This window comes from Balaenoptera borealis, assembly GCF_965194805.1.
Source record: "Balaenoptera borealis genome assembly, chromosome: 13".
Lineage (NCBI taxonomy): Eukaryota > Metazoa > Chordata > Mammalia > Artiodactyla > Balaenopteridae > Balaenoptera > Balaenoptera borealis.
In genome coordinates this window covers 81,744,190-81,760,346 of record NC_138870.1, presented here as the reverse complement: position 1 = coordinate 81,760,346, position 16,157 = coordinate 81,744,190, and the positions used below count along the sequence as shown (strand labels likewise).

At 38.0% G+C, this 16,157-nt stretch overlaps 1 protein-coding gene across 1 annotated transcript in view; it reads right to left on the bottom strand.

Moving 5' to 3' along the window:
* Positions 1-16,157, bottom strand: part of CFAP54 (cilia and flagella associated protein 54) — a 311,831-nt gene that overhangs the window by 76,720 nt on the left and 218,954 nt on the right. The window contains exons 53-61 of the mRNA XM_082349512.1: positions 15,091-15,238; positions 14,103-14,260; positions 13,752-13,931; positions 13,521-13,647; positions 7,717-7,872; positions 6,335-6,440; positions 5,290-5,386; positions 747-845; positions 89-230 (exon numbers count right to left, since the gene is read on the bottom strand). Of these exons, the coding sequence (XP_082205638.1) occupies positions 89-230; positions 747-845; positions 5,290-5,386; positions 6,335-6,440; positions 7,717-7,872; positions 13,521-13,647; positions 13,752-13,931; positions 14,103-14,260; positions 15,091-15,238 (1,213 nt within the window). The remainder of the gene's footprint in view (positions 1-88; positions 231-746; positions 846-5,289; positions 5,387-6,334; positions 6,441-7,716; positions 7,873-13,520; positions 13,648-13,751; positions 13,932-14,102; positions 14,261-15,090; positions 15,239-16,157) is intronic.

Sequence of the window (16,157 nt, the reverse complement as noted above, 5' to 3'; positions counted from 1 at the left end):
AGTTAAAATCTCTACAATTAAACCTCTGAAACTTGATTACACATTACGCATATTACAATTTTATAAAATGCCTAACATTCAAACATACCAAGCAAATAATCTGTGTATGAAGACAAAAGATCCATGGTGGCAAATTCTGGGATATTCGGTAATGCCCGTTGACTAACTTTATCAGTTCTAGAATTCTTCTTTCCGATAAGTAGGTTGACTGCCAGCACAGCCTCACTGACCTAAAATTAATGCATAATTAGAGTTCATAAATGCAAGCTTTCTGATTCATAGATTATCCATTAGGTAAATAATGTGAAAAAGCAAATTCATAAAATAACATTTGGTACACATTAGGGAAAAAATAAAGACAAACTGAAAAACAACATGTGATCCCCAACATGCAGTATATATCATAGTCAAACAAATCATGAATGTTGACAATTTAATCAATAAATAAGTCATTTTGAATAGGCTACCTCCCCTAGCTATGACAGATACTTGCCAAAATGTGTGTCAAATATATGCACATGTGTATCTCCCATTATTTTCATTAAAGAAAGGTTGAATCAAACCAAGTCTGGCTAATAGCGATTAAAAACACTACACATATAAAGAGCACTTCTAATCTTCCCAAAGAAACATCATTGGTGCAAATCCCAAAGAATGTGGTATCTTCCTTTCTCTTGTATCAATACACTGTGTTGCCTTAACAGATGTGACGATAAAAAGAAGAGTTAAATAAAACTCACACCAACCTGTGCAGCAGCTCTTATTGCAATCCAGGCAAATAAACTGTGCATTTCAGATTTATTTACTGTTGGTTCTTTAATAGAACTATGCCTTCTGGGAAGAGCCTAAAAAATATGGCAAATGTTTTATGATAAAGATAGATAAAGACATCATAAAGTTTCATGATAGATTTTCTCATCTTCTGAAGATGAGATTTTAGTGGAACACTATATGGCCATTAAGTGTAAAAATGTATATTCATCTATTGACATGAAAAGACATCCAAACTATCTTAAGCAAAAGAAAAGTGTAGCTTACAAAACAGCATGCAAAATATCCCATTTTTTAAAAGATAGGTATACACATATATTCCCTGTATACACAAGCAGAGAAAATTATCAACAGTGGTTATCCCAGGTTTTAAGGGTAATTTAATTATTTTTATCTTTTTTTGTGATTTTCTAGATAAGCTTACATTATTTGAATAACAATAAAATAAACACAAACTGCATTTTAAGTAAATGTTATTTACCATCTTAATAGAGGATCTAGAAATTGAATACATATTGTGTGTAAAGACATCAGAAACAAGAATATTACTTAAAGGAAGTATTAATAGTCAATTTTAAAGATTAACTAATCTGTAAAAACTATTCAATTAGATTGCTTGTTCTAATTTTTGATGCTCATATTTTGGCCGATTTTTAAAATCTTCAACAAAACTCCAGAATAAAACAAGCAATAACAAAAATATCTGTCTTTTATTTCTGGCTATAAGACTCCCAAGGAAAAAGAAATGCAATGAATAAAGCTAATGCCAGAGCAGGAAATACAATGCACAAAGGTGGCCTGGCCCAGATCAAGTGTTAAGCTTGGAGGTACACAGATGATACCTGGAGAGATCTGCCCATGGGGAATCTAAAATCTAAGCAATATAGTCCTGTCCCAAATATGGAGACCCCAGTCACCAACTGTAATAAAACTACTTAGGTTCTGGTGTAGCCATTGCCAGCTTACTGACTATATAAGCTTGGGCAATTCACCTGTTTAATTCTGGAAACAAGGCTAATAGGCATTGAGTGAAGAATACAGAATAACATTAAATAACAATATTGTAAGAACAATTAGTGACACACACATTCAAAAAACAGAGCTCATTTTGAATTGAGAGGAAGGCTTTATTGAGGAGGGTTTGAGAGGTGTTCAACATTGAGTAGGAGATACCAGCTTATGCAAACAGGCAAGAAAAAGAAAAAAAATGCATCTAGATAGGAAATGAAGAAGTTAAATTGTCTTTGTTTGCAGGAGACATGATGCTATATATAAAAAATTCCAAGATACACACACACATCCCTCTAGAATTAATAAATGTGTTTATTAGCAAAATCACAGGATACAAAATCAATACTCATAAATCAACTGTATTTCTGTGTACCAGCAATGAACAATCTGAAAGTGAAATTAAGAAAATACCTGTTCACAATAGAAATAAACTTAACAAAAATGTACAAAATTTGTACACTGAAAAAAACATTATTGAGAAAAATTGATATCTAAATAAATGAAGAGAGAGTTCATATTTATGAATTGGAGGATTTGACATTGTTAACATGCCAACTGTGCACTAGTTGATCTACAGATTCAACACAATGTCTACCAAAATTCTGTTAGTTTTTTGGCAGAAATTGACAAGCAGACTCTAAAGTGTATATGAAAATGCAAAAGACTCAAAGTGAAAACAATTTTGAAAAGGAAGAACATAATTGGAGGGCATGTACTTTCCAATTTCAAAAAACTTACTACAAGCCACACAGTAACCAAGACAATGGATACTCACATAAAGGTAGATTTATGGATCAATGGAATAGAATTGGGAGTCTAGGAATAAATACTTACATTTATGATCAATAAAATTTTTGACAAAGGAGCCAAGGCAATTCAGTAAAGAAAGATAGTTTTTTCAACAAATGTTGCTGAGACAAATGGATATCTATGTGCAAAAATATGAATTTAGAGCCTTACCTCACACTTTACAAAAAAGATTAATTCAAATTGGACCATGGACTTAAACATTAAAGCTATAAAACTTTTAGAAGAAAACATACAAGAAAATCTTCAACATCTGGGGTTAGGTAAAGAGCTACCAAAACCACAAAACATAAAAGAAAAAGATGATAAATTGGATTCATTAAAACTAAAAGCTTTTTTGTTTCCAAAGACACGATTAACAGCATGAAAAGACAAGCCACAACTGGGAAAAATATTTGCAAATTATGTATCTGATAAGGGACATATATCTAGAATATATATTTAAAAATTCTTACAACTCAGTGATAAAAAAAGATAACCCAATTTAGGCTATGGGCCAAGGATCTGAATAGACATTTTCCCAAAGAAGATATACAAATGGCTAATAAACACATGAAAAGATTTCAATATCATTAACCATCAGGGAATCAAAATCACAATGAAATACTACTTCATACCCACTAGGATGACTATAATCAAAAAGATAAATAATAACAATTGTTATCAAGGATGTGGAGAAGTTGGAACTCTCATACACTGCTGGTAGGAATACACAATGGTACAGCCACTTTGGAAAACAATCTAACAGATCATCAACAGTCTAAACAGAGAGTTGACATATGACCCAGCAATTCCATTCTTAGGTATACACCTGAAGGAATTGAAAACACATGTCCACGTAAAAAATTTGTATATGAATATTCAAAGCAGTATTGATCGTAATAGCCAGAAAGTGGAAACAATTCGTATGTCCATCACCTGTTGAGTGGATCCAGAAAATGTGGTATGGGCTCCCCTAGTGGTGCAGTGATTAAGAATCTGCCTGCCAATGCAGGGGATACAGGTTAGATCCCTGGTCCGGGAAGACCCCACATGCCGCGGAGCAACTAAGCCCGTGCGCCACAACTACTGAGCCTGCACTCTAGAGCCCGCGAGCCACAACTACTGAAGCCTGCGTGCCTAGAGCCCGTGCTCCGCAACAAGAGAAGCCACCACAATGAGAAGCCCACGCACCGCAACGAGGAGTGGCCCCTGCTCGCCGCAACTAGAGAAAGCCCGCGCGCAGCAACAAAGACCTGCCAATGCAGCCAAAAATAAATTAATTAATTAATTAATTTAAAAAAAAAGATACACAGAAAATAATGATTATATTGTATAGAATTATACTATTCTTTTCACTCAAATCTTATTTGTTCAAGCTCTTAATTATAAACACCTCCCTAGAGAAGGCCCAAAAGGTGATATACTTCTATCCTAGAATCTTATTAATTTGCATTGCAAATTGCTATGGAAACAAATATTTTTGTTTTCTCTTATTGGACATAAAGATGTTTATCACACCACAAATGTAGGTTTTCTATGTAATCATTTTGATGAAAAAAAAATAGCTGCTATCCACCTAAGGCAGCAACCATATGAGTAGTTCAACTGACTGAAAGCTTATCTGCCTAAAGGTTTTAAATCATGTTTATGCTGTCTCAAAAATTAGAGATTTGACATCAAAATTTTCTGGAAAGATTTTTTGGTGGGTCAGAGGATTATTTAATAAGAATGAAATATATAACGCCTACTGAAATTTAAAGAATAAAAAACTAGACAGTTTTTATTAAAAAATGAAAACAAAGTTACTGGGTTCATCCACCTCCAAACCACCCAACTTCCTGCCCAGAGTATCTCCCTCTGTCTGGATCCTTGGTACTCAAGTGTGGCCCACAGACCAGCAGCATAGGCATTACCCAGGAGCTCCTTAGAAAGGCCAAATCTCAGACCTCATCAGGATCACAGGATCCCTGGAGATGTTTCTGCCCCTTATTTGGAAGTGCTGCTTGAGGGAGTACCCGCCTCTGCCACTCTTTGCAGGCTCCCTCCCAATCCATCAAATCCCACCTTCCACCTCTTTCCACCGCAGTCATTCACAATCCCACCAACCAGAGTTATTTCCTAATCCTAAATTTCACCACCGAAAGCACCCCCCAGCCTTCCTTCACTTCTCTTCCTCCCACCTTTCTTCCTCTTGCTTTCCTCCTTTCCACGTTTATTACGTCTCCCTCCACTGAAGAGTAAGTGCATGGAAGCAAGCACTGAGTCTGTCTTGAACCTTGCTTTATCACCTTCCAGAATACGGCCTGGGTCATAGTACGTGCTCAATAGCTATGGGATGAACGAATGAATGACTCTTTTCAAAAGGTGATCTGTTTGCAAGTCACATCAGTGATGAAAACCATACTTGTCCACCTGCTTAACCAATATGTCATTTCCTGCAATCGCCTGATCAATACTAATGACTTAGAGTATTTATATACACCTACATTTCATGGATAACATTTTAACAGGCGAAAATGTCCACATGAAACCTATTTCCAGAGTCTTACGTAAAAATATTGAAAGAGGTATCTAAATATGAGTGTGAGCATTAAGTAATGAATTAATTTCTTCAAGTCACAAAGAAAAACAGTCTCTTTATTTCCATAGCACAGTGCTAGCAAAATCAGCAAGTTCAAAGGCAACATACTTTAAATTTCTAAGAAAATTGTTTGTTACCTTAAGAAGTGTTAATGGTGACGCTGAAAGTTTGCTCGTTGGCTTCCTCATGTGCAAAAATAACAGGGCTATTTCGAGGTAGGAGTCTCTTATCAACCTAAAATGATACAGCATTGTACTTATTAGATAGCTCACCATTCATAATCATTTTGCATCTTGTGCCAACAATTTCTGAGAGAGTAAAAGGCAAAAATAGGCAAAACCAGCATCTGTTCCAAACTCACCCTCTTTTCAGAGCACCTGTGGCTTAGACACGGGCATCTTCCTTCCTACTGAAATTGAAAGCTCTTGAAGAGAGCTGAGCATTCTACCTTGTCCTGTGCTGGCAATACTCCATGCCATGACCGCAATGCAGCCCAGCATCAAGACCATTCTGGAATATTCCAGCACACAAGGCACTAAAGAAGTGACAGTCAAGACTGGAGGAACCTGCCTGGGAAACCACACCTCTCTCTCTACTCTCCTACGCTAATTATAATAAATTCGAAAGAGACGCATAGAGTTATGCTGAAAGCCGTGATTCGGTATGGGTTAGGTCTGTGTATTCACTATCAAACCTGTCAGATGGGACCATTTAAATCAGTGCAGTTGTAATAATGCTGGCTTATTCTCCATCTTAAGGTGACTTTTATACAGAATTGAGTTGGCCAGCCTTGGTACTGCTGAACCAGAGTGAATATTCACATAAATCCCTTCTAGATACAATTTCACATCTAGTGGAGGTTCCTGTAACCTGGGACTGACAGGAGATCAATCTGAGTACAGACTAGGAGCGATTTACTGTCCAGTACGTCACCACGCTAACCGCCATCATCAACCATCACTGTAAACAAGGCCTTGGAGCAGGGCCAAGAGCATCAAGCTTGAAAAGGAAGTCAGTGAACCTGTTGCACAACGGACCCCAGTGAGCTAGCCCTGCCGTGGGAAAAGGGTGCCCCAGTCGCTCCAGCCTTAAATAGTCAATGTACTACCAGAACACGGGTCTCAAACCCAAACACACATTGTCATGATAATGGAAAGGTCTTTTTTTTTTTTTTTTTTTTACCCTGAGTTTTGATCATGTCTCAAGCTCAGTTGTATAGCTTCAAATAGACTCTCAAGTTGCAAAGTTGGAGATTTCTCTTCCATCGATATTTGACATTCTATTTTGCCTGAAAGAAGAAAAGGATATACAAAGATGGTTTTTCCTTTTTCTATCATTTAGAACTTCAGAACAAATATTTTATGCAGGAAATTTGGAAAACTGAATGTGCTGTCCTTTTTGTCCGTCCGTCTCTTGTTTCTTGCTAGAAGGTAAGCCAATGGGGAAAGAGCTGTTGCTTCCTTCCCCAGGAAGGCTCCCCCTGCCTCCTCTCACTTTCCAGACACAACTGTTCTTATCATCTTACTTTCCTCTCCATTTCCTTACTTTGTGCTCCCACTTCCTCCTGTAGCACATTCCCTTTATCTAAATCCGTTTTCTTCTTTCCTCTATCATTGCAGGTATCGTAGAAAACATCTTTGCTAAAAACAAACCCTAGAAAGTCAGCAAACGCTTGAAAACCAGCACAGATGATGCAAACGCTCTCGTTTGCACACAGCTCCCACCCCTCATGGTGAGCCGCAGCCTTCAAATGCAGGCGCTGGAATGGTACTTCTGTAGCAAGAAGGGCAGGAAAGGCAAATCTTACAATCACTATAAAAAGGATTCACAGTTTCCATGCAGCATGGGCACAGGGCACGGAGCCACCTGGTGTTAAGTTCACGTCTGGACTTACAGATAGTTATTTACCCAGACTGCACCTCATCTGCCAACTGGGATTGGTCATGCCTACCTTGTAGGGCTGTTGTAAGAACTGGCAATATGAGATGTAAAACACCAACTACAGTGCTTAGTATCTAGTAGATGCTCAATAAGTGATTCCAATTGTCATCATCATTTTTCTCATGGCTAAAGTGGCCACAATAAAATTATATGAATGTATTATGCAAATGTGTGTTGTATATAAGTTATAAATATAGATTGCTATAGCTATTTAATTTAAATGGGTATGTATCTTTTATAGAAATTAGCTAAAATGCTTAGCTAAGTAATGAAATAAAAAAATATCTTCCAAGCATTCTTTAAGAAATATTATTTATAGCTAAATGGCTGATGCTGAGATTTCTGAGTCAAACATGAAACTTTGTGTAAGGAAGGTCAACTGTAATTATAAAAGAAACGAAAATGGAGTACTTTTTTCTTTCTAGATATAAACTTAAAATACGCAATGTTTTCTTTATCCAAAACTGAGTTTGGCAGAGATACCAAGGTGTTTGTCATCACCAAGCCCTTTGTAAAATCAGTATTTTGTATAATCAGTGACCAGATTTTTAAGAAGGCTTTTGTTCATGGGAAAAAAATAATCCTCAAAGTTTATCATAGTTCTGACCCTAAATACATCTTACCTTTCTGAAAAAAGATTTCAGCTTCCACCTCTTGTTCTTCTGTTCCTGATGTCTTAGCGAGCTTCAAAGCTATTTCAAAAAGATGAAGGGCAGGTAACCACTTTGAGGGATCCTTCTTTTCACTGGTATAATATACTTGCTTGGCCACTGTATGTCCTAAAAGAAAGACAGTTGGATGAAGAGGGAACAACAGATATACAGTATTCATAACAAACCTGCCAGTTACCAGACTTCTCTCAGAGTAGGTACAACTGAAGAACTCTGGGAGGGAGTTCCCTGGTGGCCTAGTGGTTAGGATTCTGGGCTTTCACTGCAATGGCCAGGGTTCAATCCCTGGTCAGGGAACTGAGATCCCACAAGCCCTGAGGCACGGTCAAAAAAAAAAAAAAAAAAAAAAAAAGAACTCTGGGGGTCTTTAGTTTTTAGCGTTGAAGAAATGCTTTAAAGAAACACAATACCCAAATATATCAATGAACTATAAACAATAGACCTTTGAAAATTTGTCTTTGATAAATTTCAACATTTTCTCATTTTTAAAATGAAGGATAGTACACCTGAAACTAATACAACATTGTAAATCAACTACACTCCAATAAAAATTTTTTAAAGATAAATATAAATAAAATGAAGGATAATCTCTCAAGCCTCTTTCAGTTCTAAAATTTCATAATGCTCTACATAACAACTTTTGTGTTCCTAAGATGAGCTTGTTAGTAGGGAAACATCTGGAAGTTTTATGTAGTTTTATTTTGTTACCAATAAAATTTGCGTATATTAATAGGCGGTAATTTCTATTCAGCTCTATAGCGGTTGCTCGCATTGCATATTTTGTCATCCCAACTAGTTGGCAAACCCATTATGGACAAAGGCCACATGTTATACTTCTTATGCAGTCCCACCACTACTTAACATAATGAAGGATTGTTGCATTGTTGAAGAGGCATTAGATTTAATTTCTAATCACCTCAAAGACAGATAGACAGACATTTATTTGACACATATTTTCTGAGTGCTTAGGCACCGGATAAAAAACGAGAAAAGTGAAAAATAAGAGGTAAGTTTCATTAAGTACTTCCTACATGCCAGGTACCATCCCAAGTACTTAAGCATTATCTCATGCAATCCTCCCAATTCTGAGTAGATACCATTATTATGCTCATGTTACAGAGGAAAAAGCAGTGGCACGGTGAAGTTTAAGTAATTTGCCCAAAGTCACGTGACTAGTAAGTAGCAGGGCTGTGATCTGAACCTAGGCAGTCCAGCTCCAGGGCCCATACCCTAAACCATGACGCTGCAGTAACCCCTTAAGAGAGAGACCGTGGAGCTTAGTGTCTAACAGGGAATGAGAACGGCCAGACAGGCAATCAGAACACGGTGTGGTTGATTGTGTGGCAGTGAAAGCACTGGACACTGTGGTGGGAGGTTACAGGAGCCCCGGCCAGACCTGGGAAAGGCCGGGGATGCCTACCCGGATAATACAGCTGTCAAGGCCGGCAGCTGAGGATCACTTTATCTTTTGGTAAGTTTAAAGAAGGAAAACGTTGAGATAAAGAGTAAAAGGCAACTGGGGGGAAAACTGCATTAACAGACTAGTGTAACAGGCACAGTAGAGCAGTATGAACAGAAAGGCAGTGTAGGATTGCAGAAGGATACAGCTGCTGAGCTGTAGCTGAAACGCTGGGTACAAGCCAGTCATGGGTGCTACCATGTCATCTGAGACTTTGAACAAGCCCCTACGTGTCTCTGAGCCTTGAGGCAGCGGAACTAGAAAATATCTGAGGTCCCTTCAAGTTCTGAAAATTTTAAATCCAAGATGGCATGCCCTATAAAGAGTTTTCAGGAAACCTAGGACTTTTTGTAAATATTTAGTTCAGGAATGTGCTATATGAGTGGGAAGACAGTAGAAAAAGTATCTTTCTCCCCCCACCCCCACCCCTGTCACCGGCCCTTTATCCAGGGAGAAGTTACAGAGCCCTTCCTCTGGACAAGGCAGGATGGTAGCACTTTACTGAGAAAATGGAGATGAAGAAATTGAAGCCTTGCTTCCCCGGGCTTCCTAGGAGAGTAAGGAGGCCAGGCATGGAACAGTGAGAATAGCTGACACCTACAAAGCTCTTAGAACAAACTAGCTGCCCTTCTAAATATGTTACACATTCCACTCACTTCACCCCAGGGAGACTGGTACCTTTCTTATTTACACTTTACCAGAAAGGAAACTGACACACAGAGAAGTTAAATGATTTCCTCAAGGGAACTGGACCAGAATTCTTTCTCCAGACTCCATGTTCTTAAACCCCAACAACTAGGAACTGCAATAAGATCTTAGGCCATAAGGATATGCTAATACCATTTGTCCCATACAGCCTCACATCTCAATACATCTCCCATTCTTTTTTTTTTCTTTTTTTAATTCTCTTTTCTGGGGTCATGTTTCATTTTTTAAATTAATTAATTTATTTATTTATTTATTTATTTTTGGCTGCGTTGGGTCTTCGTTGCTGTACGCAGGCTTTCTCTAGTTGCGGCAAGTCGGGGCTACCCTTCGTTGTGGTGCACGGGCTTCTCATCGCGGTGGCTTCTCTTGTTGCGGAGCACGGGCTCTAGGCGTGCACAGGCCTCAGTAATTGTGGCTCACGGGCTCTAGAGTGCAGGCTCAGTAGTTGTGGCGCACGGGTTTAGTTGCTCCGTGGCATGTGGGATCTTCCCGGACCAGGGCTCGAACCCGTGTCCCCTGCATTGACAGGCGGATTCTTAACCACTGCGCCACCAGGGAAGCCCATCTCCCATTCTTATGTGTCTTGCTTACTGTTTCAAATTCTACTACAGCTGTTTATTAATACAAGACAAAAAATATCAAGTCTTTTCATGTCATTGAGGCACTTATATACATGTACAATATGTACATATAGTACAATATGTACTATACATGGACTACATGCAAGATAGTGCTATCTAATATAGTACTAATATATAATAATAGTACCTGAATCGTCTCCTAGATTTTTGTTAAAATTAGAAAAAGAATTGTTACAGAAATTATTGACTTTTCTCTCTCTCTCCCTAACTAGATAATAGGCTCTTCGAAGGCAAAGATGATGACTCCCTGTTACATTCCCACTCCCCAGCACCATCCTTGAACCTTTCTTCACTCCTATTATACAGTCAGTAATCTACTTTTTCAGCTAGTAAGGAAGCTCTAGGTTCAGTCATTAATGGAAAAAAATAATCTTAAATAACCATGATGCTTATTTTTTGTTTGTTTTTTAAAAATAATCTCGAAATGTCTTTTTCTGTAAGAGGCTTTCACAAAGAAAAAGAATTTTTTTAAGTGGCTCTATTCTTGCAATGCAATCTATACTATCACTATAAAGGAAAACTGTCGAGAAAGCATCAAATCAGATGATTTTATGCTTCATAATATTGAAGTGCTCCTTTTTGCAATAAACATCAACTCTGTGAAAAAGAAGTTGTGAAACTGACGTTGTTTTGACAGAAAAGTTGCTTTCGGTTTTTGTTCTTTAAGTTGGTATTTAATATAATATAACAGAAAGCAAGCTGTTCTGCTTCAAGTGAGTCTAAAAAACAGCAGCAGTATTGCCACTGAGTGGTGACACATCTTCAAGATTAGTAAGGCAGGAAAGCAGAGAATACGTTTAACACAATCTGTACAATTTAACACAATCTGTACTTTAAGTTCTTGTAGAAATCAAATATACTGGTAATATAACAAATTGTGGACCAAAGATACAGAAAAATAGCTCTCATGGGATCAGCGAGCTGGAAGGAATTCCAGAGGTCAGCTATGCCAGCCTAATTTCATAAATGAGGAAACTCAACAATATAGGGGTGAACTGCTTTACCTATGGTAATAAATTTCATATCTGATGATGGTGATGATGATGATGATGATGAAAATCATATAATAATAATGATCCATACTAGTCATGAGGGGGAGGAGCAGAAGGGGAATAAGGGAAAAGATTCTGGGCAGGTGATGGTTTGAGCACACTTCTGTTGCCCTCCCTTCCCCACTCTAGTCCAATCACCTGCCTCTCCTGAGCTGAGCAGCTGCTGGTACAGGAGGCAAATGGGTCCCAGGAGGTGAGAGGTAATGTTTCAAAATGTGGGTTTGTTATTATTCAGGTATGACAAGGTCAACAGGTCAGGAGATGACTGCCATTGAAAAGATAGTATTTTTGCTCACAGTTCTCAAGAGGAGGGAGGGCACACCACACCACGCAGGGCCACACAGGGAAGCACCAGGGTCAGTCAGGGGGTAGAAGGAGAAAGGAGAAAATGCAAGAGCCTTTATTGTGTTTTTTGTGGGAAGGAGTGGGTGGGTAGGGTAAGCAGACTAAGGTTTAGGATTGGCTAGTTTGTATAATTTCAGTGGGCTCTGCTAGTAGTCTATACCTGTCCCTGGGGTGATTGGGGCAGAAAAATAGTGGCCCTGAGGGTAAGAGCCCAGCAAAGAACAATAAAAGAGCTCAATAAAAGTTCAGGGTGTAAGCTCTGGAATGATGGGTTTGCATATGAAAGACATCCTCACAGGAGTATGGTTTGCTAATCTCTAGGAACTGGCTAACCCTGGGAGGGGAAGTCCCTCCCTGGTCAGCAAGACTCCCGATGTCAAAGCATCAGAAATACATTTTTTTTAAAAAGGCATGATGAATATAGGTTAGAACAGAGAGAGAGCTGTTACAAGATTTTCTGTCCTCTGTGATAGACAAGAGCCTTGGAGCTAGAGGTAGGCAGCTTTGGGTCAAAGATGAGAGACAGTGTCCTAGAGAGAGCTTGAAGCAATGTCTGTGAGCTCCTGAAAAGGGCAGCAACACTGGCTGGCTCCTCCTCCTTGGTTTCCAAGGAGCTGTAAGCCTCTGGCTTACTGGTCTACCTGCTCCAATCAGCTCCATTCTTGGCTGGCTCTGGTCTATCCTCCACTCTATTCTTCAGCCAGCAGCCAAGGTAATCTTTGGAAACATATACTGTCCCCTGCTCACCCTGTCCCGTTAGACTGTCCCTAGCCCACTCTGCTCTGTCTATACTGGTCTCCTTGCAGTTCTGGAACATGTCAAGCTGTCCTGACCTCAGAGCCTACAACTCACTGCTCTCTCTGCCTCTACTGTGCATGACTTCACTAAGCATATGCTTCACATTTACAGTCCAGGGTTAAATACTACTTCCCCAGAGAGGCCTTCCCCAATTATTCTACTTAAACAGGCACCCCTCCCTTTGCTGTTCTTTATCAGCAGATCTTATCCACGTCATCTACAACACTAAGTACAATTTATAATTACATACATATACATAATTCATCATCAGACATAAGCTTTCTATATCCTTGCTGATTTCCTATCTAGTTGTTATCAAATACACATCTTACTTTATACAATATTTATTGGATTAAATTTTATAAATATTATAATAATAAATAAAAAATTAAATGTTTATTGTTATAAATATTATGACAATGTATAAATATTGAATATTAAAATATTTTATACAACATTTATAATATGATAAATGATAGAATATGCATTCCTATATATGATTTGTTTAGTTGTGTATTTCTGTCTCCCAGGCTAAGAGAAGGAACCACATCTGTTTTAATCTCCAATAGCTTCCCAGGACCTCACAGGGAGGTTGGCACATGGTAAGGATCAAAAGCTATTTGTTAAATAAATGGAACCTGGCTATTCATAAATACTGCCCCAGATAAATGCACTCACATGACAGCCTCGCTGAAAATGGCTTAAACTTTTTCATCAGTGACTTGAATGTAATATATGTTTAAGTGTTCTTACCAATTCTCATTTTTGTTTTGGCCAATAACATGACGTGAGGAAGATAGATATTTTTCAATGGCAGTAATGGACTTGCATAGTCAGTGTTTGATATAGGAAATTCAATTGTTTCTCCAAAAGTTAGCATCTGTAAAAGAAGCACTGTAATGAGTAATTAGCTAATGTGGTATGCTGTTAAGAAAAGACAGAAAAGTAAATTTCTGAGTCTTGTGGACACAAAAGCACTCTCACCTGTTCAATAAGAATGTTGTGAGACTGAGTTAACAAATATAATTTTTCTGTTTTCGAAGAGGGAGTTTCCTTGAATTTCTCGGCTTTTGTTAAGTCATCCAATAAAAGCATGCTTCTCACCAGTGTTAAATGAGATCGAGGAGAAATAAACTCACGTCCTTCAAGCAACTGTATTACATCCTATTAAAATAAAATTATTCCATTTGATAGTACCATTCACAATTCACTGAAACAGGAGCCAGATGTATTGACTGTTACGCATTCAGTACCTAATGGAAATTTAAATTCTCTCCTTTTATTCTAACTGGAATCCTCTGGTAAATATCAACGTGAATTAGGTTTCCTTCCTACCTGAAGGTTTTTTATGATGTCTGCTTTTAAGTGCTTTTCTTGTAGGCCAATGATTACAGCTTGCATCAAGAATTCAGCCTGTAGCTCCCTGTCGCCTGCACTTTTTGCTTCCACACAAACTTCATTGATGAGGCTCACACAATCTGTTATATCGTTTTCTAAAATAAACAAATGCAGGTACTTAAAATGCACTGAGAAAGTAAGAAATTATATGCGCATGATATTCTTGGTGTTTATCACAGGAATATTGTATAATACAGAAGAAGAGGAAGATGTAAAGACGGAAAACAAATAAGACTGCACGAAACATTGGAAATAAATGTGTTGTAATTTAGGAGAAGTACTTTAGGGTATTCAAATGCTACAAAAGTAACAATGATATTCCATGAAATAATTTAATTTGGGAGATGGGTAGAGATGGGTGAATAGATAGGTTTACATATAGATAACTATTAATCACTGCAAGAACTAATATTTATATGTGCCAGGCTGTAATCTAAGAACATTAGAAATTTAACCCATTTAATTCTGGAAATAATCCTATGAAGTAGGTACCACATTTCCATCTTCCAGAGGAGGAAACTAAGGCCTAGGGGGATTAAGAGATTTGGCCAAGATTACACAGCAAGGAAGTGGTGGATAGAGTATTTGAACTCAAGTGGGGAGTGGCTCCAGAATCTGCACTCTGGACCCCTGAACTACGCTGCCTTCCTAGACGACAGGAAGGCGTGTGCATTAGCATTCTGAAATCTCCTTGCCTGCTTTGCATACAGTAATATATATGCCATTTGCAGTGATACAAGGGACTGCTGAAAATGATTATTCTCATTTAATAACTTAAATTTTTTATTCTGGAAACAGATCAAGCTAAGAAGTTATAAAATGTTAATGGTATAATAAAATACATCCCAAGAAAACCTCTGTTACCTAAATAAAATTAAATTTTATGAAAACTTTGCTTAAGGAGATGGAGATAGGATATTTGTACCTTTCACGATTCCAATGCCACGAATCTGGGCAACAAACGCAGTCACCAATGCTAAGCGGCACCTCAACCACAGATGAATGTTGAAATATTCTCGAGAATTTAGGGAAATGGGATCTAAAAACTCATTTTCATCTTTACTTTCAGTGGCCTAAACAATATTAAAATGATGGTTATCTTTCCATTTAAAAATGTCTAAATTCTAGCCTAATGCTAAATGTAACATAAGTTAAGGGAAGCATCGATATCATTTAACAGTATTAAATTTTTAATTTTAGAAATTATTCTTGAACATTCTATGAAACATAAAAAATACACAAGAAACAAACAAATAAACAAAAATCACCCATAATCCCATGCTCCTCTATTACCACTGATCCTCATATAAGTGCTTTGCAGCGTTTCTTTCTCTCTGTGTACTCACTGTTGAAAACTAGCTTTGCAGTCTGAATTTTTCATTGCAAATTATATTATCAGCAGTTTCCATACCTTCAAAAATTTTGTGACCATCATTTTAAAGGCTGAAAAATAATCAGTAATACTAGCTAATGTTTACTGAGTGCTTATTACGGGCCAGGCACTGTGATACATGCTTCACACACATTAGTTCACTTAATCCTCCTGACAAGCCCAAGAGGGGTTATTATTATCTCTATTTTTCAGATGAGAGAAGCAAAGCCTAGGAAGGCTAACTATTTGCTTAAATGTCATCATATTTTGGCGGAGGTTGGGATTCAAGCTTGCATCTTTCTGAATTTAGAGCCCACAGTCTTAATCTACTACATTATACTGCTATGTGCTGCTCACATCCCAAACATATATTATTTTATGATTTACTACCCTCGTTATTACACTTTATAAAGGGAGTGGCCAGTGTTCCGAGCTACTGGGAGGGAGGTGACAAAGGAAATTTCCAGGGAGCAATCAATCTGAGGCACTTCATCTAGAACAACGCCCATTTGTTCTAGGAATTTCCTGCTACACATCTCTGACAGCATCTCCAACCAATCGGCAACACCTGCTATCAAGGAGCTGTAACCTGGACTTGACAGGGGCTGGAATGTGACAGA